Here is a 23,289-nt window from a genome sequence, read left to right on the forward strand (position 1 = left end):
TTTCGTTGTTAGAAGTTGTCATGTGATATCAGTAGATGACATACAGAAATGATAAAGTACTCACATTGAACAGAACATTCTCCATTTATGTCCTCATTTAATATCCATTACCTAACCAGTGTCTCTATCTTACTCTTTAGCTGTTGCATTTTGAAGCAGAAGTTTGTAGATAATGCCTCTGATACAAGCTGAATATTTGTAGGGTGTACTGTTATAAAACAGATTACTTTGATTCTGCTCTATATTAGTTGCACCTAAAGATACTATAGAAACCACACGTTCCTAAAATACAGAAGGTGTTGAAACACAAACTGGAATGGAAGCTGGAGGGGAGGGACTTACAGAATTACTTTAATTATTTTTGGCAGTATTTTCACTTGTTTAAAATTTAAAGTGTGATATTTTGTTATGAACTAGCTAGTAAGAGTTAATTTTATGTCACAGTGTTATGATTTTTGTTAGACTATTGTAAGCAAGCAGTGAAAAACATGCATAAAACATATAATTATTATGGTTATATTATCCTTCCAGTGCTTTATCTTGCATACAAATTTAAGGTAGTAATAGCATAATCACTATAGCATAACTGGTTTTTGTTTTTTTTAAAATTGCAATCACGGTGTGTTTGTGTGAAATTATGACTGAGAATGCCACATACACAACATCAGAAGGCATCTTATTGGAACGCTGGTTGATAAAAGGATACTGAATATAATATGTCTCTGTGTGTAATATATGTAGATGCTTTGATGTTTTCAACTCAACATAAATAGAAAAGCTGTCCCTGGCAGGAGAGCACAAGGTTCACTTTGGAGCTTCCTCAGCCCCACTCTTCTCTGCCTCATTTCTCTTTTCATTTACTACCTGAATTGGTACTGTTTATGAACATTCTGTACTATCACAGCAGTTGTCAATAGCTATTTTAACCCCATCTGCACACCTGGCAGTGAATCCAACACAGTTATGTAAGCATTAGGGGGTATGCATAGACTGCAACAGGGGTGGAAACCTCCCCTAACCCTCACAGGCCATATTTCACAGTTGTCAGTGATGTCAGGTGATGAGCCTCTTTGAAGGTGCACTTGCACCTTCAAAGAGGGTTGCTACAGGAGCAAGAAATGATTTGTATTCAAACCACTGCTAAAATGGAGTCGTTGTGGCCCCCCCCCCAGTTCATTTTCGCAGATGTTTCAGTGCAAACCACTTTCTGCTCCTGGGCCAAGGTGTGCTTCCGCCATTCATCAGCTGATGGTTGGTAGAATCATGCCTTGCTCCAGCTAAATAACAGGAGCTCACTTTAAGCTCCTAGTTGTTCCTTTGATACTACAGGTGAAACTTGGAAAATTAGAATATCGTCGAAAAGTGCATTTATTTCAGTAATGCAACTTATTATTTTTTCATTTTCTTTTAATTTTCACAAATGCTTTCTTTTGGAAATTCCACAGTAATAAAACAAATAGTTACACTAATACAAAAATAAACATTGATATTACATTTCATTAATTACATTCCATTTATAATTGACCCGCCTAACGACAAATTACAATTACAACAAACAAAGGCTTGACATATCTTGCTTTGCATGTCATGCATCTATCTCATATATTAGTTTCACTTTTTAAGTTGCATTACTGAAATAAACACTTTTCGACGATACTCTAATTTTCCGAGTTTCACCTGTATGTCAGTATCTGCATGGTTTGTCAGTAACAGCCAGGTGGGTCAAATATTTTTAAACCAACCCAGCTCCAAATTCTGGGTAATAGAATCACAGAATGGTAAAATTGTAGAGTTGGAAGGAATCCCCAGGGCCATCTAGTGCAGCCCCCTGGAATGCAGGAATCTCACTAGATTATACATGACAGATGGCTATCCAACCTCTGCTTAAAAACATCCAAGGAAGGAGAGCCCACCACTTGTGGTGGGAGTCTGTTTCACTGTTGAACAGCTCTTACTGTCAGAAAGTTCTTCCTGTTATTTAGTTAGAATCTCCTTTCTTATAACTTGAATATATTGGTTCAGGCCCTAGCCTCTGGAGCAGGAAAAAATAAGCTTGCTTATTGTTGTGACAGCCCTTTAGATGTTTGACGGCGGCTCTCATGTCTCCTCTCGGTCCCCTCTTTACCAGGTGAAACATACCCAACTCCTTCAACTGTTCCTCGTAGGGCTTGGTTTGTATTTGTAATAGATATGTGTAAGGTGAAATATTTTTTTACTAGTAAGATAGATAATGCATCAGAGACCACTGTATCTTTTTATGTATTGTTCAGGAAAGGTGAAGATCAATATATTTGCTTGACTTCACACCATTAATACAATTCTGTAAAAAAATAATATTAATAATACTGTGTTACAGTTGTACCTTGGTTGTCAAACGGAATCTGTTCCACTTCTGAAAACGTTTGACAACCAAGGCATGTTTTCCGATTGGCTTCAGGAGCTTCCTGCACTCAATCGGAAGCTGCAGAATCTACGCCAGTCATTCGGCTTCCAAATAACATTTGCAAACCGGAACACTCACTTCCGGGTTTGCAGCATTCGGGAGCCAAAACATTCGAGTTCCAAGGCGTTTGGGATCCAAGGTACGACTTTACTCTGTTTGCAATCTATGTCTAGCTGTATATCTAAAGTTAGTGGTTTAATACTTAATAGTAGCTTAACACTATTAATTTCAATGGTTTGCCATAGGCTGCATTTTTTAATACTTTCAGTTGTAATATTTCATCCTAACATCTGAAATCCTATAGAGATTAGCGGCATCTGAGGGTAGAAGTCAAAAGTAGTTTTTGTACTAGACAAAATAAACAGGTACTAAGTATTCCTAAAGTATAATAATTTAAGAACATTTAGGGCTTTGAATTTTTTGATGTATGTTAGGATGGAAGGATTTATTTGCTGTAGTGGCATATTTAACTTTGTTTTGCTTACATATATCCTAAATTTATTTTTTCATGAGGTGCTTGAGTAAATATTCTTAACTCATAGCCAGTATTATTTAATTTTTTTGTCATAGCGATGTGGCCAACGTATGGATAACAGCATGAGATACTGTTACAGTTTCCGTTGCCTGTGTGTGTGTGTGTGTGTGTGTGCACGCGCACGCGCACAATTGAAAGAAGTGCACAGCAGTTCAAGGTACTGTGTGGTCTGTTTACCCAAGTTTCAGCTTCTGTCTGAGGATACCTTTCTGTCTCTATACATTACATCATCTTTGCTGCAAATGTGTATGTCCACTGGGATTTGCTCTTCTTTCATTCCCCTTGGAAGAAGAGCTTGTATTGATGCCATAATTGGACCCATCTTTTGGTTGCTTTGGAAATTCATTGTAATAAGGGTGTTGTGTATCAAGCCATGCTGCATTTTAGGCAATTTAGGTGTCAGTAATATGCTTGCCAGTCTGGGTCCTGTTTCCAATTTGTGAAAATTGACAGGGCTGGGTTGCCTGCCCTGTAAGCTTATAAATCTGTTAAGAGAGTTACTGAGATATTCTTCAATAAGCAGTTTTTGTATCAGGTGGTATTCTTTCTGAATTACTGAAATGTGGAGTTGTGTCACATTAAATGCTAGTGTTAAATGTATGCTTATTCTTTAAGAGCAGATTGGGCAACCTTCCTTGAGAGAAATCAATTTAATAATAGAAAATTGAAACCTGTACATAAATTCAGTAGAAAATTGAATGACAGATGCTTCTTAAAAACTTGGAAAAACATTGAATACTAAAACTTTTCTTCTTCACTGGTTTGCTACTAACTTTGCAATATTTGAATATTGTATATACGTTATGCTTTGGCATCTTGCAGCCTTTTGTAGTTCTAGAGAAGGAATAGAGATCTCGGTATTAGTTTCATGTTGATGAATAAAAATATAATCTGTAGTATTCAGTCAAATTCATGCATCAAAATTTGTTGTTGAGCTGCCATTTTTAGTGAGTGGGAGCACTAGTCTGCTATGACTTGTGCAGAGGTAACCAGTCAGTATGCAGTAAATACATCTAATCTGATCACACTTAGAAATAGAGACCTAGAGATGAAATGTCTGTCAATATATGCAACTCCTGACTCTCAGCTCATTCCTGGGAATTAAAGTGCTGACAAGCCCTAACTGGCTTAGGGCAGGTTTCCTGGAAGATTGCCTCCTGCATAGCCTACCCAAACCTTAAGCCTTGCTCTGGTTACATGACATCTGATGACTGGCGGATGGCTACTAGGGAAAGGGCTTTCTTGGCCATGGTACTATAGCTATGAAATTAAAGTATTTTCCTGTCTTTTTGGATTCTTTTCCTAAAAAATATAATGGGGGAGGGGGAATCCATGCCATACAAGCTTCCCCTTCTCTGTGGCCTGAACTTTTGGGCTGTATGGGAGCTGCAGGGGGAAGGGGAGGAGAGGAAGGGTAAGTCTTATCTCTCCAGTGGAAGCCTGGTCCACTAGTGGGTGGCCACTATTGGATGTCATTCTCTATTTATAAATGTTTTGTTTGTAAGATACCCAATGAATATTTATTAAGGGTGGCTAACTAGCACACAGTGCAAGTAGATAAATAGGTACCGCTCCAGCGGGAAGGTAAATGGCGTTTTGGTGCACTGCTCTAGTTCACTAGAAGTGGCTTAGTCATGCTGGCCACATGACCTGGAAGCTGTACGCCGGCTCCCTCAGCTAGAAAAGCGAGATGAGCGCTGCAACCCCAGAGTCATCCACAACTGGACCTAACAGTCAAGGGCCCCTTTACCTTAACTAATCAATCAATCAGTCCTTGACTGTTCAAACTCCAAGTATCCTTAAGCTTATGATTGTTATAAAGACAACAGCAAAACTCATTATTCTGATTAAAGTTGTGGACTGCTTACTTTAGACTGATCACATCAGTGTCGATGGCTATGATTCTAAGGAGACTTGACTTAAACATGTCTGAAATAATAAGCTGCAAATACTTAACTGGGACCATAATTTTGCTACCGCAGAACCCAAGTCCAAGCAGCTGACCAGTCCTCAAAGCAGCATGTCTGAGAACTGAGGGAGCTTTAGCATTGAAAATGAGGGATGTTATGAGGGATGTTGGAGCCTGACTTTGATCGAAATTGGAAGACTTAAGGCTAAATGGAATGTAAACCTTCAGATACCTTGACTGAACTCTTGCACCATCTGCTACTCTCTTGCCACTCCCAGGTCCCCAAACATACTCGCTTCCCTTATCCTGTGGTGTCTTAGCAGAGTAAGGAGCAGTTATAGTGCCCACTCTGTCATTAACTATAGCAGGAGTGGGGAACCTCAGGCCCTCTAAAACAGGAGTGCAGTGGCTGCCTTAAAGAATTTCTCAAAAGCACTGTTTGAAGTAGCCCCCTCTTCTTCAAACGTTCAAACAGCGCTTATGGAACCCAGCAGGATCACTGTTGCAAAGGGTGAGCAATCCTGCTAAGCTATGGGCTTGGGTGCACAAGATTGCTACAAGCTCTCTAAACTCTTCTGTGCACCTGAGCAGAGCCCTAAGCAGGATTGCCCCTCCCCTCCACATTGGCTGATGCAAAGGAAATGTGATCCTGTTTGTGAGAGAGTTCCTTCAGTAATCCATAAATATGCATAAACATCCATAAATATGCAAATTTAAAAATTGAGGGCCACCACCTGTACTAGCCAGGATTGCTTTAATGCTGTTGCATTTGAAACATTTGAAACACTCCAAGGTATAAGACTTGTAAGATATGTGAACACTTAAGCCTCCTTTTTTGAGGTATAATTAAAATAGATTTTAAAGTATTTTTTTTGCAGCTTAAAACTTGTGTGTTTGCATATGGCAGGCTTTTCTAGTTTAGTTATTAAATCCTGCTAACAAAACAGCTGGCATTAGCTGGAATGGTGCAAACACTTCCATAGTTTTCTAATGTTTCTGTTTTAAAGTAGCTATTTAAACAGGAGTCATGGATTAAAAATATTTAATACCTTTATACACACTGCTGCTCTTTTAAGCAGTAGGAAATGTAAATGGAATGTTTTTCTCTAAAAGCTAAGAACAGAATGTGCTATATGACTAACCAATCTGCAATTAAAGCAAGATTGGCAGGTGTCGGGAGCAAACCCAGCTAAGGCACCAATGTGTCTGTGCTCAGTGCTTGTGTATTAAAGATCTGGGTTGTGGATTCATCCACAGTAATAGCTCAACAGAATGGTATTTGTACAGATGCTCTGGAACATCAGCAAATGGGTTAACCATGCAGCATATATTACTAATAGAGGTGGTGAAGATAGAATGTTAACAGGATCTAAGCCTAAACCTAGAGAATCAACGAAAAATGCACTATAACATTATTTGCAAATGTAATATTTTAATGTTAAATAGTAATATATTAATAATAAATCAGGGTAATTATATTTTCCTTTTTACAAAACTGAAAATTTCAAGTGGTATGGGAATAAACTAAAGTGCCATACTCTGGCATCCACATATGATTGCCTGCCTGCCTACGGTTGGCTTTAGTGGTGGATTGGCAACCATGATTCAGATCACATAGTTCTTAATTGCTGCCATTATATCTAGTGCAGCCGCTCAGACCAATGAAAAAGGCTGCCTTGGAAGGCAGTGGACTCTTCTTTACAGATTTTTAAGCAGAGCAAGTCTGGGTAGTAACTTAACAAGGATGCTGTACTTTTCCAGCACCAGCAAGTATTGGACTTGATTACCCTTTCAGGCACCTTCAAACTCTATGATGGAATTATGGTCACTACTTCTGAACTAATTCTTTGTCACTAATAAATAATTCCATTACCTTCATAATCTGCTGACATCTAAATTTGCATGATAGTGATATCATGTCATTAGATAAGAGTAAATTCTGGGAACTGAAATGCAAGTGACATGACATCTGTGTCCATAGGGATTTCATTGTTAGTAAGTTCCAATGTATTTCTAATGGAAAACATAGGTTTGATAGCAGGGTAATGGGTATATAGTGAGGTCTTTAAATTGTATCCCAAGGCTACCTAATTTTTTCAAGCCTGTGTAAGCATATGTTTGTATTGGTCAGTTGCTTACTATTATTCTATACTTGGGCCTGTTTTCACAGCTCCACAGTACAGACATTATATACAGTAGTACAGCTTTTCGCAACCTTGTGCTCTGCAGATATTTTGAACTACAAATCTTATCAGCCTCAGCCAGCATGGCCAATTGGTTATGGAAGATGGGAATTTAGGACAAAAAATATGAGTTGTTACCAAATGGTGGAGGTTGCTCTAAGGAAGGGGTCCACTGTCCCTCAGACCTTGTGAGGGGCTGGACTATATTTTGAAAAAAGAAGAACGAATTCCTATGCCCCACAAATAACCCAGAGATGCACTTTAAATAAAAGCACACATTCTATTCATGTAAAAGCACCAGGCAGGCCCCACAAATAACCCAGAGATGCATTTTAAATAAAATGACACATTCTACTCATATAAAAACACACTGATTCCCAGACCGCCGCGGGCTGGATTTAGAAGGCGATTGGGCTAGATCTGGCCCCCAGGCCTTAGTTTGCCTACCCATGTTCTAAGGTATAGAACTGAAACTTGGGGATGGGGGGGCTCATAGAACCTTCCCATGCCATGCATAGAATATACAGAATGAACCAGGTCCAGCTGATTTTTAACATTTAAAGATTTTCAATTTATTTGTAATGATCACTTGTTATGCAACTAATTTTTGATCATCCTTAATATATTAAGTTTTTCCCCTTTTGTGGCTTGATATTCTGTCAGAACTTAATGGAAAAAAGCAGCTGCTTGACTTTTTATAACATAAAATCATATTTTGTCTCCACCTTACTATATTCAATAGAAATATTTAGTGTATCAATATAAAAGCTGATATAAAATGGGAAGACGTAAAAGTTGTTCTGAGGTAATATTGGATGCTGTTTCTATAGTTTTTAACTTTGAATGGTTGCTCGGACTGAAAAATGATGCATTTAACATAATGTGACTTACAAAGTTGGCTTTATAACATATTTCAGATTTTGTGTTTACTCTAAAAATATTGAAATAAATAACATAAAATTGGCCTCAATTTTGTAAGATCAATGTATGCTTCTGGGTGGGTGGGTGGGAACCTTTGAGATAAGTGTTAGGCTTGATGATAGTTTACCCTCAAAAATTTGTCAAAATTGATGGAATTTTGTGTCTACAAGCGTACGTTTATGCTTATAATGAGTTGGCAGTCAGTCAGTTTTAGGGTCATAGCAAAAGTTTCAATTAGATAGAGAATGATTTGGGTTCAGTTTGCCAAAAGAAGACAAAAGCCATAAAACCATTCAAGCAAATGTAGTTTTCTCATATAGCCTCAATTTTCCCCTGACTAGTACCGTAGGGTAAAGGTAAAGGGACCCCTGACCATTAGGTCCAGTAGTGGTGCTCATCTCACTTTACTGGCCGAGGGAGCCGGCGTACAGCTTCCGGGTCATGTGGCCAGCATGACTAAGCCTCTTCTGGTGAACCAGAGCAGCGCACAGAAACGCTGTTTACCTTCCTGCCAGAGCGGTACCTATTTATCTACTTGCACTTTGACGTGCTTTCAAACTGCTAGGTTGGCAGGAGCAGGGACCGAGTAACAGGAACTCACCCCGTCGCGGGGATTCGAACCACCAACCTTCTGATTGGCAAGCCCTAGGCTCTGTGGTTTAACCCACAGCACCACCCGGGTCCCGACTAGTAGGGTAGCTGGCCATAATTGACCTTGAAGGTTTTGCATATGGTGGGGGAAGGTTTGCAAGGCTAATGCTATGCATCTCTGCCATCTGTAAAATCGACAAGTTGTGACTGGGACCTCAGTGTCCCTAGTCCATACTTAGTGAGCCACTTAACCTTTGTGAAGGGAGACTGTATAGCCTTTGTGCTTAACTGCTGAGAAGCATGTCCTAATTTAAACTTAAACGTGCTTCTTTCAGTGACCTTGGTAAACATTTGTTTTTTTCCACCTCTCTGTGGGCACCTTAGGGCATTTGGAAAAAAAAAGAAAAAAGAAAAAAAGAAAAGAAAATGACTTCTGCTGGTTCCACATACCTCAGGCTGCTGCCACATGAGCCTAACACATTTTTTATTGCAGCTCAACAGTAGCCAGGTAGTCATGGAATCAAGCCTTTGCACCTGCGGAGTCTTGTAATAAGTCAGGCTATCAGAACAAAATGTTAAGAAGGAAGGAGAAAAAGAGGATAAGAAACCAGAATATGGGAACAGGAAAAAACCCCAAACAAACAGAGCTTTTGTCTACAGGGCTGTGCCTTCCACTCCAGTGAGGAAATAGTAAGAGCTTAGTGAGTCAGACGACTTGCTGCAGCTTGCCAGAAGAAAGCCCAACAGCTGTGTGAGAGCTCTTCTAGATAGGTTTTGTGTTGCTTTGTGATTAGTATATCTGAGCTGTCTTCTTTTGACAGCCATAGCACATGGTGGGAGAAGCAATTGCCGCACTTCCTCACATCCCACTTCTGCCTTTCCTAGTAGGTATCACTGCAGAAGGATGCTCAAGCCTTACCCACCATAAACTACTGCCCGTGGCACTTGTGACTTAAGAAATGTTAACCACATTACCACCAGTGTCATGTGCCCACTAAAATCTAGAGACAGAAGTGTTCTGGAAAAGATGCAATAAGAAAACTATTGTTTTTTTTTGGGGGGGGGTGCTTCCTAGCTATTAAGAACCAAAGAGTCCAGAGTAGGGCGTTTCCTCATTTGCTTTCTTTTATATGTTTAAAGGGAAAAGATTTGCAGTCGGAATAAACAGTGATGGTGGGAGGGTGACAAACGTATCCATGTTTGTTCTTTGGCTACAGCTAAAAATAAATTTGAAGACCACTGCTTCAAATGAGTGCTATCAGCTCCCACAATACTGTAAAATGCTTTCAAAATTACTCTAGCACATGTGTGAATACACATGCGTAAAGGCAGTTTTTCCATAGTCAAACCCTGCAGAAAAATCTACAGTGCCATATTAGTCTTATTCTAGATTTCCATTCTAATAAAACAGATTTTAATGTGTGTTTTAAAAAGAATATAGGGCAGATAATTATGGTATAGGTAAAGGTAAAGGGACCTCTGACCATTAGGTCCAATCGTAACTGACTCTGGGGTTGCGGTGCTCATCTCGCGTTATTGGCCGAGGGAGCCGGCGTACAGCTTCCAGGTCATGTGGCCAGCATGACAAAGCCGCTTCTGGTGAACCAGAGCAGTGCACGGAAACGTCGTTTATCTTCCCGCTGTAAAGGTAAAGGGACTCCTGACCATTAGGTCCAGTCGTGACCGACTCTGGGGTTGCGCGCTCATCTCGCATTATTGGCCGAGGGAGCCGGCGTATAGCTTCCAGGTCATGTGGCCAGCATGACAAAGCCACTTCTGGCGAACCAGAGTAGCACACGGAAACACCGTTTACCTTCCCGCTGTAGCGGTTCCTATTTATCTACTTGCATTTTGACGTGCTTTCAAACTGCTAGGTTGGCAGGAGCTGGGACCGAGCAACGGGAGCTCACCCCGTCACAGGGATTCGAACCGCTGACCTTCTGATCAGCAAGCCCTAGGCTCAGTGGTTTAACCCACAGTGGTACCTATTTATCTACTTGCACTTTGACGTGCTTTCGAACTGCTAGGTTGGCAGGAGAATTATGGTATACACAAGCCTAAAAATGAATGATCCAAAACTTTAAAATATGGTTTAGTGGTGGTGCTTGTTTTTATTTTTTAAAGAATTCTATGGCTTTATAAAAATAGACTTCTAGAGAATCACCTTTTGGTCTGCCAAGTGAACTTATAGCCTCTTTGACCTGCAGTCAGTACAGTAAAGCATTACTGTATGACAGATTAAATTAACCAACTGAGAATGCATGTGTCTGGTAGAAACAGCTGCAGCCTCTGTCTTTGGCACTTTTCTATATTGTTCATAAATATATGTTTAAAGTTATTGTCATCTATTCAATTTTAGCAGAAATGAGCATTATTTCCCTGCCTTTCTCTCCCAAGTTGTGTGTGCACATGGGCTTGAATACCAGGAATGCATTGTAAGTGTAAAAAGGTCAGATTTTGATGATAAAAAATTAATGGCAAAAAGTCTTTCTTATTTTTCTCCCTGATGACTTGCATAAAAACATTGTGGAAGTGTGTTGCTTGTAATGTAGCAGGGCTTTGTGCTTTTTTTGGCTGGAGTATGCCCTTCAGCTTAGTTCATGTGCCATAATGCTGTGGTGACAGAGCTAGTTTTACATGGGAGTGGCTAGGTTAATTTCTCCATTTTAAAAATGAAATACTACCTTCAAGAGACATGTTGTATCTGTACAAATTTAGAACCTGCCTGTCTATTCCAGTGCTATATACTGTGAACTGTACACCTCTTTTAATGGAAACTACATGTTTGACCTGTGTGGCAAACTGCAGACTTTATTTAAACAAATTTCAGCAGAGGATTGTGAAAATTCACAGCTATGCACCTCTCAGTTACCTAAGCCTGAACAGTATCATACCTGTGTGTCCATGAAAGCTTGTCAAGTATGCCATTATTAAGCAGTTGATAGAGATATTTACAGCTTTGCCGCAACATTATTTTTGGGTGGGGGAGGGTGGGGGAGGAGGTGGCAGCAAACACCATTGCTTTATATTCACCTTGGTGAAAAATGATATTTAGTTCGGAGCCTGTTCAAGTAAATCTTTCTCCTTATTCCCACCCTGCCTTCAGTGGTATTCATTGGAGCTAGCAATCAATGGATTCCTTCCCCTTTGGGATTAGCTTGACCTACAGAAGCTGACATAATACAGGCAAGCGCTTGTTACTCTATCTGAATTGTCCATCTGTACCTTAATGAGTGAAATAGTTAAGCAGCCGAGGGGGCAAGCCGCAAGGAATGTGTCTTCCATTTGAGTTGAATATTTCGATGTATAGGGGGAGAGGGAGGGAGGCAGAGAGAGATCCACTTACATCATTAGAACTGCATTGAGTGTGCCTGTGTGCCGGTTAAGAGACAGACTACAGTGTCTTTGCTTTCTGCAGGAAGCAGCAATGCCGTTTGTATCCTAAGAGGAATTTTTTATTTAGAAAAGGAAGCGTTCTTTCTACCCAGGAAATGGCTTTCCTTGTGCGTTGCTATGCCAACTGCCTGCAGCCATGGTCTTCCAAAGTAAGCACAATAACGTAATTATATTGGCGTATTACATTCAGACTCATGATTCTCTAGGTTTTTCTCTGTGTATGTGCCTTTGGTGTTTTTGTTTTTTGTTTTTTCCCCTTAGTGACTCTTGATGGTAGGCATAGTTTCCTTGAATGTGAGGGACAGGCATCATTAAATTAAATGTCCGTCAATGTCATGCCGCTTGGATTAATTGTGTGAACTTGGTTAGTTGAGTGGAACAGAGATCACTGGTCACCCTGTCAGCATCATTAGCAGCCAGAGGGGAGGTCCCTATTCACATGCTCTGCCCTGATTTTTTATTTTTTTTAATGGGGTGAGGGGCTCTCTATTACTGTGATTGCAAATTAAACAGGAGTATTAACAATGCTTGGCTGAATGCAGGAAGCTGGTTCCCGCACCCTTACTAATATAATACTGTATTAAGCTTTTTTGAGGGAGTCTGTGTGCAGTCAGCCATTTTAGCTTTTCTTCCCCCCCCCTCTTTTTCCTCCCTTTCGCTCTCAGGGAATGCTCTCGTTCTTGTAGAAGAATGCTGGATATGTATGGTGTTACCAGGCACTTTACATCCTTGCACGCTTAAGACTTCGAGTGTTATAAAAATGGAGACAATTGCTGCTGTTTGGATTGCTTTTCTGCACTACAAGTGTGAGAGATTTTGTGAACGGCACTTTGAGCTCTTGGCTTGGTTTTTCCCTTGGTTTTTGTTTGTTTAGTTTAATGCAGTAGAGGATGATTTGCTATCCATGAGAAATTGGTACATGATGTGTAAATTCAGTTCAGCATATGTTTGTTCATTATGAAACCTCTTGCAATCCCAGCTAACCATGGAGTTATGGGCCAGCAGGAGAAACACTCTGTAAGTATAGCAAATTCTGCTTATTTTGGGAAAGGCTTTCGTTCAATTTCATTTTAAATTGTAACTGCTCGTGTACATGCTCATTTTACTTTGATTGTGGATATAATGGGGCTGTTAAATTGTAGTAGAAAAACAGATGCCTGGTGTGGTGTCAGTTGTGATTTAATACTTAGGTATTTCATGTTTTAAAATATGGAAGTTGCTTGCTTCTAAATAGAGAACTCTGAAATATTATACTTTCTACAGAGTATGCTTCAGCTAACTTCTGACTTGAAAAGAAATACAAAGTTAAGATTTCTTGAAGGCGTATAGTGATGTCGAATACTGTAACCAATATTGTCCTGTATTTGCATGAAAGGTCTGTGTAATTTTGGTCTGGCATACCATGACCAACTTAAAAACCAGTAATGTTTAATGAAAATGGGAACAATTTAAAAGGAGCAAGCAATAAATGCTAGCCCTTTTAATTAATCCCATGAGCCAACTACACCTCTGTCATGCTGTAATCCCATAGGAAGGTACTGTTCCTTGTTTGTGAAAATAGCATTCATAGGCAGAATAGAAAATCTTTAGAAGTGTGGGCCTTGAATGCCAAAGATTTCAGGCCACGATCTAGAGAGCTGTTAGGTGTACCCAGCTGGGCATCTGTCTTTTTTGTTTTTTATTTGAATGGCAGATTCCCCCCCTTCCCTGCCCCACCCCCAATGCCGCATTGATCAAACTGCTTTGGAAATTCCCCCGAGTTTCTAAAGCAGTTTGCCATGATGTGCAGGAGGCTGCTGCTTGAGAAATAGAGGTCAAAAACCCCTTTGGGTGGTGCCAGTCTTCTTGCATGGCTGTCTGAATTGTGGCCTAAATTTGTTTTTTAAGTCTTACACAACCATTAAAAATGTTAAACTGTATACTAATTCCTCAGGCATCACTATTACATAAATATTTATGGTTTACCAGTGAATTCTGTTTAATTTTTGTTGTTGTTGAGAAGTGTGCAAGTGTGGATTTTGCATATTATTATTATTATTATTATTATTATTATTATTATTATTATTAACAATGTCCACTCTATCAACCCAGGGTGGGTTGCAACAATTAAAACACCATGTTAAAAAGAGCTTAAAACAACTTGCAATCACAAAAATAAAGTGGGCCCTAAAAATATACATCTCAGGCCCGGGTACCAAGGTGTGCAGACATGCTTCACACTTCAAACTACTTGCTTTTTCTTAATCCCCATGAAGTCACACTGGGACTTATATGAAGCAAGAAGTTTTTGACACATGTGAGAATTTGCATACCGTAAGTGTGCACGAAAGTTTCATACATGTGAGAAGGAGATATACGTGAACATTAAAATTTGTGTGTGTGCATACAATATAATATTTAGGTCATGAATCAGGTGGTTGTTAACATTACAAAAGTAATATCTCCTTCTTTGGAGGTCTTTAAGCAGAGGCTTGACAGGCATATGTCAAGAATGGTTTGATGGTGTTTCCTGCTTGGCAGGGGGTTGGACTGGATGGCCCTTGTGGTCTCTTCCAACTCTATGATTCTATGATTCTAATATACAGTGACCTCAGAAGTGCAAAAAACAACAACAACAAACATTTAGAATAATTCAAGATCTTAGGTACCAGTAATCATTCTCTGTCCTGAGTTGTCGTAAGACCATTCCACCCCAAACACAGCATATTAGTGTAGGGTGAAAAGCTTAATGAGTGGCATTCATTTGGTGCCCTTGTACTCAGAGAAGGACTTTTAATTCAATTGATTCCTCCATTAATGGAAGAAGAGGAGAGGGGCTTTTTTGCCAGTATCTCATGCATCCCCCAGCTTCAGGGAGTCGAGGAACATTCCATAGCAAGGTATAAAGTGGTATGGAGGTCCATAAAGGGAATAGCAAATTGGTGCAGATCACTTCACCTGCGTTTCAGTAAGCGGAGGTGCCCACTGGATCAAAAGCTTTTGCACGAGTGCATGGGCACCACTTGGATTCCACCTAATGAAATTATAGAGTCCTTGGTATACTGGTGGAGGTGAGCTGGAGAAATGTCATGCTCTGGATTCTATCTGTGAAGTCAAATTTCAAGAACATGGCACCCTTGTTTTGGAACTTCTTCATGAATAAGCAGTTGCTAGATTCTAACTCTATTATTTTAGAAGTGTGAAAACATTTTTTTATTTAGACACACATGTGTGTGATAATTGCTGCTGGTTCTGTTCAAGCAGCTGTTTAACTTCCATTTTCTGAGTTGTATTGTTTTTATGTGTTTAATAAACTGTTCTCTGTTCCATGGCATTATCTACTGTTGTCAGCCATCAGCTTCTTGAAAACGGAAAGAGATTGGAAATAAATACTATAAGTGGACATTAGTAGAAGCCAGCTGAGGAGCATTGATTCACCCTGCCCTCGTGTAAATTGGTTGCTGCAGGTTCATATTTTGAGGGGGAGAACCAATAAGTGGAGAACAGCTGTGGTTTGGAATGAGATAAAGCACAAGATTAGGTCCAGGTGTAACACTAAGCCAAACCATGGTTTGGCTCCCAGGAGCATGGTACCAGCAAGACTAGGGAAGGACTGAGGCTGCATTGATTTTCTAAATATATACTAGCACAATTTCTCATTCAAACAGACATGGTTGAACAGGGACAGTTATGTATATAGATATATACATATATATATCATATCTATCTATCTCTATCTAAACTAAGTTTTAATCAGAGTAGTCTCATTGAAATAAATGACCATGGGTAGGCTAGATCCTATAAATTCAATAAGCCTACTCTGCGTAAAACCTAGTTTAATGCCACCAAGGTGTTTATTGTCTGAATCTATATTAATAGCCATGCAACTTATTGAGCTGGAATTAGCAATACTACTATTTCCTGATTTTCTAAATGCTCTATTTCATTTTCCAGAATATTTGTAAATTGCTACTCTAGGTTGAGAATTTAGACTCTAGCCTTGTCAGATTTTTGGAATCTCCATAGAGTCTGTGTCATGTATGCCCAAATACACTCAGCTTAATTTTCCAAATTAGCAAACCAGTAAACTATTCTGCAATTATTTGTATGTATCTCCTTAACCTTATCCCAGTTGGCTAGTGGATGGCTCAGGTCCTACAATCCTGTAAGCATGTTTGCAGTTGTTAGTGGTCTTCTCCCTGGTTAGTAGTAACAACCTTTAAGTTAGTTAGTTGCTAAATAATTTGTTTTTTGGAGGGGAGGGGTAAGAACTTCTTTAAGGGAAACTAGTAAAACACCCTTAAATTGTCTACGAGCACTGAATTAACACATTCCCCCTTCCATTATTTGTGACATACATGACACTCATTCAAATAAGAGTTTTGTCCTATAGTAGTTTGGAAGGTAATATGGATATTAAGCTGCTCTCAGGCACCCAAATATTAGTGGCAGTACTTTTGCCGTGTAAAAGCAGCATGCTCATGGGCCTTTCCTGCAGGTGTTTGGAAGCAAAGAGAAAGAGAGAAGCTTGGTGACACAGCTCTTTGGAGTTTTTTGTTTGTTTAGCAAATTGTTTAGCTCTGTTTTGAACAGAGGTGGAGAATCTTTTTCATTCTGAGGGCCACATTCTCTTCTGGACAAACCTCATGCCAGAGAAGGGTAAAGACTTAGGCAACACTGGGCAGAGCAATACATGCAAATTTTACCATTGTACAGTAGACACACACACACACACACACACACACACACACACACACTATCCAGAAAAGTAACAGCTTTTATCAGAGTTCAAGGACACATTCCTTTCAGGGAGAAATGCACAAGGAGGACATGAAGCAGGGCTGTGGAGAGAGTTTGACCCTTGGGCCATAGGTTCCCCACCCTGATTTAAAACAAACTGGCCAAGTTAAACTGTCTCAAAGCAACTTTGCAATGGTTGTGCCACTTGGTTTATTCATAATGCCAACAGAAAAAAGAGATGGGTGGCACCTAAGGGACAAGAAGCGTCCCATCCCACCAAATAGGAATCTCTGAAGACCAGGAACAATGCTGGAAGCAAAATAATATAGTATTCCCTATCATTTCAGCATGTCAGCCTCTTCAGGAACCAGCAGATCTTATTCCACATTGCAGTTCATTTAGAATGCATTGTTTTATGCATGTTGTGCCATGGGTGATGAGCTGGAATGCATTGGACATAGTATACTGTAAAATAAAATTATTTTACCTTCCGCAACATTTTGAGGTTTCTCCCTTTTTAGCCTTACATAATGCTTCTTTGGTTTATGTACTAATGCTCATGCAAGTTTGCATAAGTAAATTTGCATTATATTGGCTTGGGAATACAACACTAAGGTATTGTATGTTAGTGAGCTGAAGTAATCTGCAATGATGTAAAATGTTGGTGGGGTTTTTAGGCATGCAAAATTGTGAACATGTGCATTTACATGGCAGAGGGGATGGGACTCCCCCCCCCCAGGAAGAACAAATACTGGAAGTTCAGGCCAGAGTGAAGTGACTGTCTCAGATGGCAGGTGATAGGAGGCAGAGAGAAGCAATGCAAGTTGAAGGACAGAGCAATGTGTGCCTCACAGTCTTCCTGCAATTCCCTAAGTGAGTCTGTTGCCTTCAGGTGCACTGTCCTGTTGCCAGTGTTGATGTCAGTCGGACAGTGCACCTGAAGGCAACAGACTCACTTAGGGAATTGCAGGAAGACTGTTAGCCAACCCATTTACTCATCTCTTCTGTGCCCCCGCTGCCAAAATACACTCTCACATACTTCTAATTTATTGATTGGCAGTGAGAAAGGAATGCTATCTCTTCCCAATGGCCACTATGCTTTTTGTCTTGGAGCTTGCAGAGTATTAGGTGAACAGAAAGCATGGAGAGAGGGACAGACCTAATTCCCCTTCCATGTACTGCTGCTACCACTGGATCTTGGGGGTGAGGGGCAGACAGGAAGGATGTCTTGGTAGTAAGGTGGGTAGGTGGTGCACAAACTTACATGGTGTTTTTTTTTTTTGTAGCACAGATTGTAATTGAACTGGAAAAGAATATGTGGGCTTAAAGAACTATCATCTCTTTCTGAGCCCAAACATGGAGAAGTTCTTTGGGATTTCTACTCTTAACATCATTCCTTATAAATGGTGGGTCTTCAGACCTCCTCATACATTGTGTTTGAACTCTGGTGTGCTTCCAAACTAGTTTGTTGTAGGTGGGGTGAGGTATCTGTTTAGGAAGTCAAAAGCTTCATTGACCCAGCTTAGTCACAGTGTCCTCAGTTGTGGCCAAAACTGCTAAATAGATTTATGCAGCACTGATGCAACTGTGGGGTCATTCTGGGTGACTATAGGCTCTCTGCTCTTCAGGTTAGGTTTCCACAGGATGGTTGCTTCTTTCAGATTCAGCTGCTGTTGAGTGGAGTTTCATGGGGGGATGGGAGCCTTCTCTTAGCTTACTCATTTAGTTCACAGCCACACTAGCAAGTTCAGGGGCACCTATGATCCAAACTACTTTCAGCATATAATTTTATTGTAGTCATCTGCATACATTTATGGCTAGCACATTAAAGATGACCCAGAAGCTTTGATTAGTTCAGAGCTCAGCTGGTTTAATTCTTATGGGTACAGACAAAGAATTTAATACACATTGAGTTGTCAATGACTCAGTTGACTGAGCTAGTCAAGAGATCTCACAATAAAACTTATGCATCTATTAACATGCAAATAAGGTCCAATAGGTGTATTGTGTGTATGGAAAGTAAGGTCACATTGATTTAGGTAAGATATTACCTCATGTCTTCATTTCTCTCGACAGGAATTTCAGATCCTGTAATACTCTTATTTGTATCAGAGAGAAGCGAAATGTAATGTGCAGACAATCTTCAAAGATACAAAATGGTTACTGGATCAATCAGCTCTTTCTGGAGACCTCTATAAAAGTTACAAAACAGCAAGACGTGGATGAATGTTTCTATTTCTTCTGAGGCAGAAAGACATCACTTATAAGAGTAGGGTGTTACCCTAAATCTCCTCTCCATAAGAGCTGAAGGTATCACACTGAAACATGCAGGATAGGAATGTCCTGCTGTATTTTGTTATGCTTAAGTTCTGTGGATATTTTGTCTGAGAATTAACAGACGTATTGGAAATGCCAAATACCAAAGCTGAACAAGTCGCCTTGACTATCGAAAGTAGGTTTTGGAAGCCTATTTATTTAATAAAAGATCTAGCCTAAAGCTGTGACAGAGAAACCGCAACTTCATCTATGTACTTGCAAACTGGTCTACATGAACCAAAGATAGGTAGCTGTGTGAGATAATAGGGGGACATTAGCACTGAATTTTTGACTCTATAGCAGGGTAAGAAACCTCTGGCTTGTGGGCCTACATGGGTCTGCTAGGTCTTCCCATTTAGCCTATGAAGACACTTCAGCCCAAGACACAACTACCTGCCCTGCATCTGATGTTAAATATGGCATCAGATTGTGGTGCATGTAAATAGCTGGTTCATCTGAAGGCAACCCTGTTCAGGGAAGTTTTTAGTGTTTGGTGTTGTATTTTTTTTACTGGTTTTTTTGTTGGGAGCTGCCCAGAGTGACTGGGGCAGCCCAGTTAGATGGGCGACATGTAAGTAAGTAAATATTATCATTATCATTATTTATTATTTTATTTATTAGAAAGTGTTTGCATGCAACACCAATCAGAAAAATAGCTTTGTGCAGAGTGCTGTGCACAGTGGTTTGCATGACTTGCTGGTACAATCATCTGTGTTGGATCTTGTGAGTGTTTTGCAAGGGGGTTCACAAGCCCCAGCAATCAGTTGATCATTGGCGTCCATGTGGGAAAAAAGAGTTACCCAACATCATTGTGATAGCCTGGGACTGACAGATAGGAAGTCCCCATTCACCTTTGCAACTTGGTCCCTGAAGGGTGGGGGAAATAATGATCTGATCTTCTAGTCTGATCTAATCTCTGCCTCCTCTCTTCACTCTAGAATTCAAATCTCTAAGCTCAGGACTGCTGCTGCTGATACATAGCTGGAGACACCAAACATAGCCCTGAAGAGCCTTGAACAAACTTTTTTAACACTTGAATTAAAAATCAAAATCTGAACACCATATAAGAGTTGGGCTAGCAATTTGGCCGTTAAAACTTGTCATGCTGAAGAAATATAACACATCCCTGTAGTGCACAAAAAATGCTGAATCGCAACCATGCGTTATGTCATTGGTACTCTATTTACTTCTGAACCCAACTTAAGATGCTATATTTACCTTTAAAAGTCTTAACTGGTTTGGGCTAAATACTTGAACGAACATCTCTTCCCATACCAGTAAATTCATGTCTTAATTTTAGATTACCTTTGCCTGTTTAGGTTTTAATTGTTGTTGCTGTTGTTGCATTATTGTCCTTTATATTTATTTGTTGGTTTACAATTACACCTACCGTATATGTTTCTGAATTAGCTTTTATTTGCTCTTTTCTACACTATCCTGAATCTCTTGAAGGGTGGTTTTAAATAAATAGATACATGGAAATCAATGTTCTTGCCGTTTTCCTTGGCAGATGATGTTAGCCAGACAATGCTGTTCTGCTAGACATATACTAAAAAAACATGCAATGCAATGCATTAATGAACAGATTTGTGTTCCTCCTACTTTTACTACTACAGGAAAGTAGGAAACTCACTGTAGATGTAGGAAAAATATTTGGTGAGATAGTATTTGTAAGCTAAAACAAATTTGCCTAGTTTTTACTTAACTTCTGCCAGAATTGATAATCTTAAAAACATGCCTATATTCACAGCTCCTTTTCAAATAGCCAATGGTAATGCTAAGGCACCATCCATCTCAAATTAGGGACACTGACAGCAATGCTCAGATACCTTCCGTGCACCACTTGGGTAGTTTGCAGACAGAGGGAAACAATACTCATATCTCTGTACAATTACCCTGCAGATTTTACTCAGAACCCAACTAAGTACATAACCATCAGCTACAGCAATTTTCAGCAAACAGTAGAGCAGCCATGATGGATCAAAATGGATGAAAGAAAATAAGCTTTGCAACATTTCAACATGCTTTTGCTGATTGGGAACTTTTGCTGATTCTCAGTAGCCATGTGAGCAGTGCTCGAAACTCCCATTGTTCTAGGCGCATCTTGCAACAGGGAATTTCATTAGTGTGAGCAGTTTCTGAGCTCTGGGTGCAGTTCTGCGCTTAAGATTTCAGATTAAAATTGCAGAGTAGAAGGAAAGGAGGACCTTTTTCTGCCTCCCCACTTCCAGCTACTTTCTGAAGACTGGAGAAGGTACCCTTAAGAATATTGGGGGTGGGCAGGTGAAGGCCTAGACCATGTGAAAAATTAATATTTTAGCTACAGTTCATTCATTTTCAGATTTGTATTCTTGTTATAAAAAAGTGTGCCTAGATATTCCATTGTTGCGCCCATAACCTAGGTTTAAGGTGCCATTTAGCTTTTAGCTTTCATATCTCAGTTTCTAACACTGCACGTGAGATGTTAGCATCTCGGATGATGATAAATTTAAAAACAGCATCATACTTTTACAAAGAAACATTCTCCCCAACTCCCTCCACTTGCTGTCTGTTCAACTTTGCTTCCTGTGTTTTCACTCAGCTGAAACCCACAGGATCCTGGCTCACAGCCATGGATGGGTAACTGAACTTTATTCCAAAATGCTAATATGTGAGAAATTCTGTTTCACAATTAGATGGGCTGGAATAAGTCAAAAGGAGGCCAAATCATCAATTAAGAAAGGAAACAAACTCTGATGGATTGCTTTGTTAAAGCTATTTTATTGTTTTTCTTATACAATTCTTAGTATATTTTATTTTTGCAGTACTACATTGTTTTTATGTTCCTATGCTGTGATTCAAAGTTCATTATCTTCCATATGAAGATAATAATATGCTTTGAAAGAAGCATTGGGCACAAATAAGCTGACTGATTCATTTTAGGTCTAGTCTTGAGTCTGTGGTCTTTATTACTGGTTATGTTTAATCCCAATTGAACTGAGTTTCTAATGAGCAAATTTTGACCCCTGGTTAAAGGACCCAATTAACTTTGGTGTGTTGGCCAAGAATTGGCTGATAAACACTAGTGTTTATGGGATCTCCAGATTAACAACAGATGGCCATCAGGGGTACTGTAACTTTCAACTTGGTAGGATCCAAGTGACCTGTGGAGCCAGTAATGTATTTTACCTGTTCACACAGACTGAGGCTGGGCTGCAATACCGTGCTTGGATGCCCTGCCTGTAGTGCAAGAATTAAAAGAGACTAGAGAGGCCCTTTCCTATTTCCATCTACCATCAGATTGTTGCAGTCTAAATTTAGAAACTTTTTAATGATAAGAAATACAGGTATGTTTTGAATTTAAAACGCAGAGCTATTTATTGATAAATAAATTTATTTCAAAGTGAGATTTACAAAATAGGTAAGTTTTTTGCAGATAAAGTCGCTCAGATTCGGAGGGAGGTAGACTCCACCGTGGGAGCAGGACCGGGGCGGGAGAGTGCTGGAGCCCTGTCTAGTCATGTTTCATGGGATCAATTTCAATCTGTTACCTCCGAGGATGTAGACAGGCTGCTTGGACGAGTGAAACCAACCACCTGTCTCCTTGACCCTTGCCCATCCTGGCTAATAAAAGCTAGCCGGGAAGGGCTGGGCGATGGGCTCCGTGGGGTGGTAAATGCTTCCCTCTATGAGGGAGCATTCCCAGCCCCGCTGAAAGAGGCGGTCATTAAACCGCTTCTTAAAAAACCATCTTTAGATGCGGCTAATATGGCCAACTATCGCCCAGTCTCAAATCTTCCATTCTTGGGCAAGGTGATTGAGCGAGTGGTTGCGCCTGCCCTGTGGAACGCCCTCCCAACAGATGTCAAAGAGGAAAACAACTACCAGACTTTTAGAAGACATCTGAAGGCAGCCCTGTTCAGGGAGGCTTTTAATGTTTAATAGATTATTGTGTTTTATTTTTCTGTTGGAAGCCGCCCAGAGTTATTGTATTACAGGAAAAGTTTTGGTCCCTGCTATCTTATTTCACATAGGGCACCAACAATTGATACTAATGCAGTTGTTGTAATACATACATTCTAATACATTCTAATACATTCTAATACATACCTCTTTTTTGAGACTAAATCACCATCTAGATTTGTGACTTGTGACTTAGTTTTTCCTTGACCCATGAAGTTGTTGTTGGAAATTACCCTTATTTCTGTAATATATGAACAAAAACTATGAAATAATGCTTATTATGTAAATGAACAGTTTAGTTGGTGTGTCCACTGATCTTTATAGGTAGCATATT

At 39.8% G+C, this 23,289-nt stretch overlaps 1 protein-coding gene across 5 annotated transcripts in view; it reads left to right on the top strand.

Moving 5' to 3' along the window:
- Positions 1–23,289, top strand: part of RAPGEF2 (Rap guanine nucleotide exchange factor 2) — a 165,477-nt gene that overhangs the window by 92,101 nt on the left and 50,087 nt on the right. Inside the window, exon 1 of one of the 5 annotated variants that reach the window (XM_060278676.1) lies at positions 11,577–12,995. The exons of the other annotated variants lie outside the window; for them this stretch is intronic. Within the exon in view, the coding sequence (XP_060134659.1) occupies positions 12,936–12,995 (60 nt within the window). The 5' untranslated portion in view covers positions 11,577–12,935. Of the gene's footprint in view, positions 1–11,576; positions 12,996–23,289 lie in introns of those variants that run through there. 5 annotated transcript variants of the gene reach the window in all.

Source organism: Zootoca vivipara, chromosome 9 (assembly GCF_963506605.1).
Source record: "Zootoca vivipara chromosome 9, rZooViv1.1, whole genome shotgun sequence".
In the NCBI taxonomy this organism is placed as follows: Eukaryota; Metazoa; Chordata; class Lepidosauria; order Squamata; family Lacertidae; genus Zootoca; species Zootoca vivipara.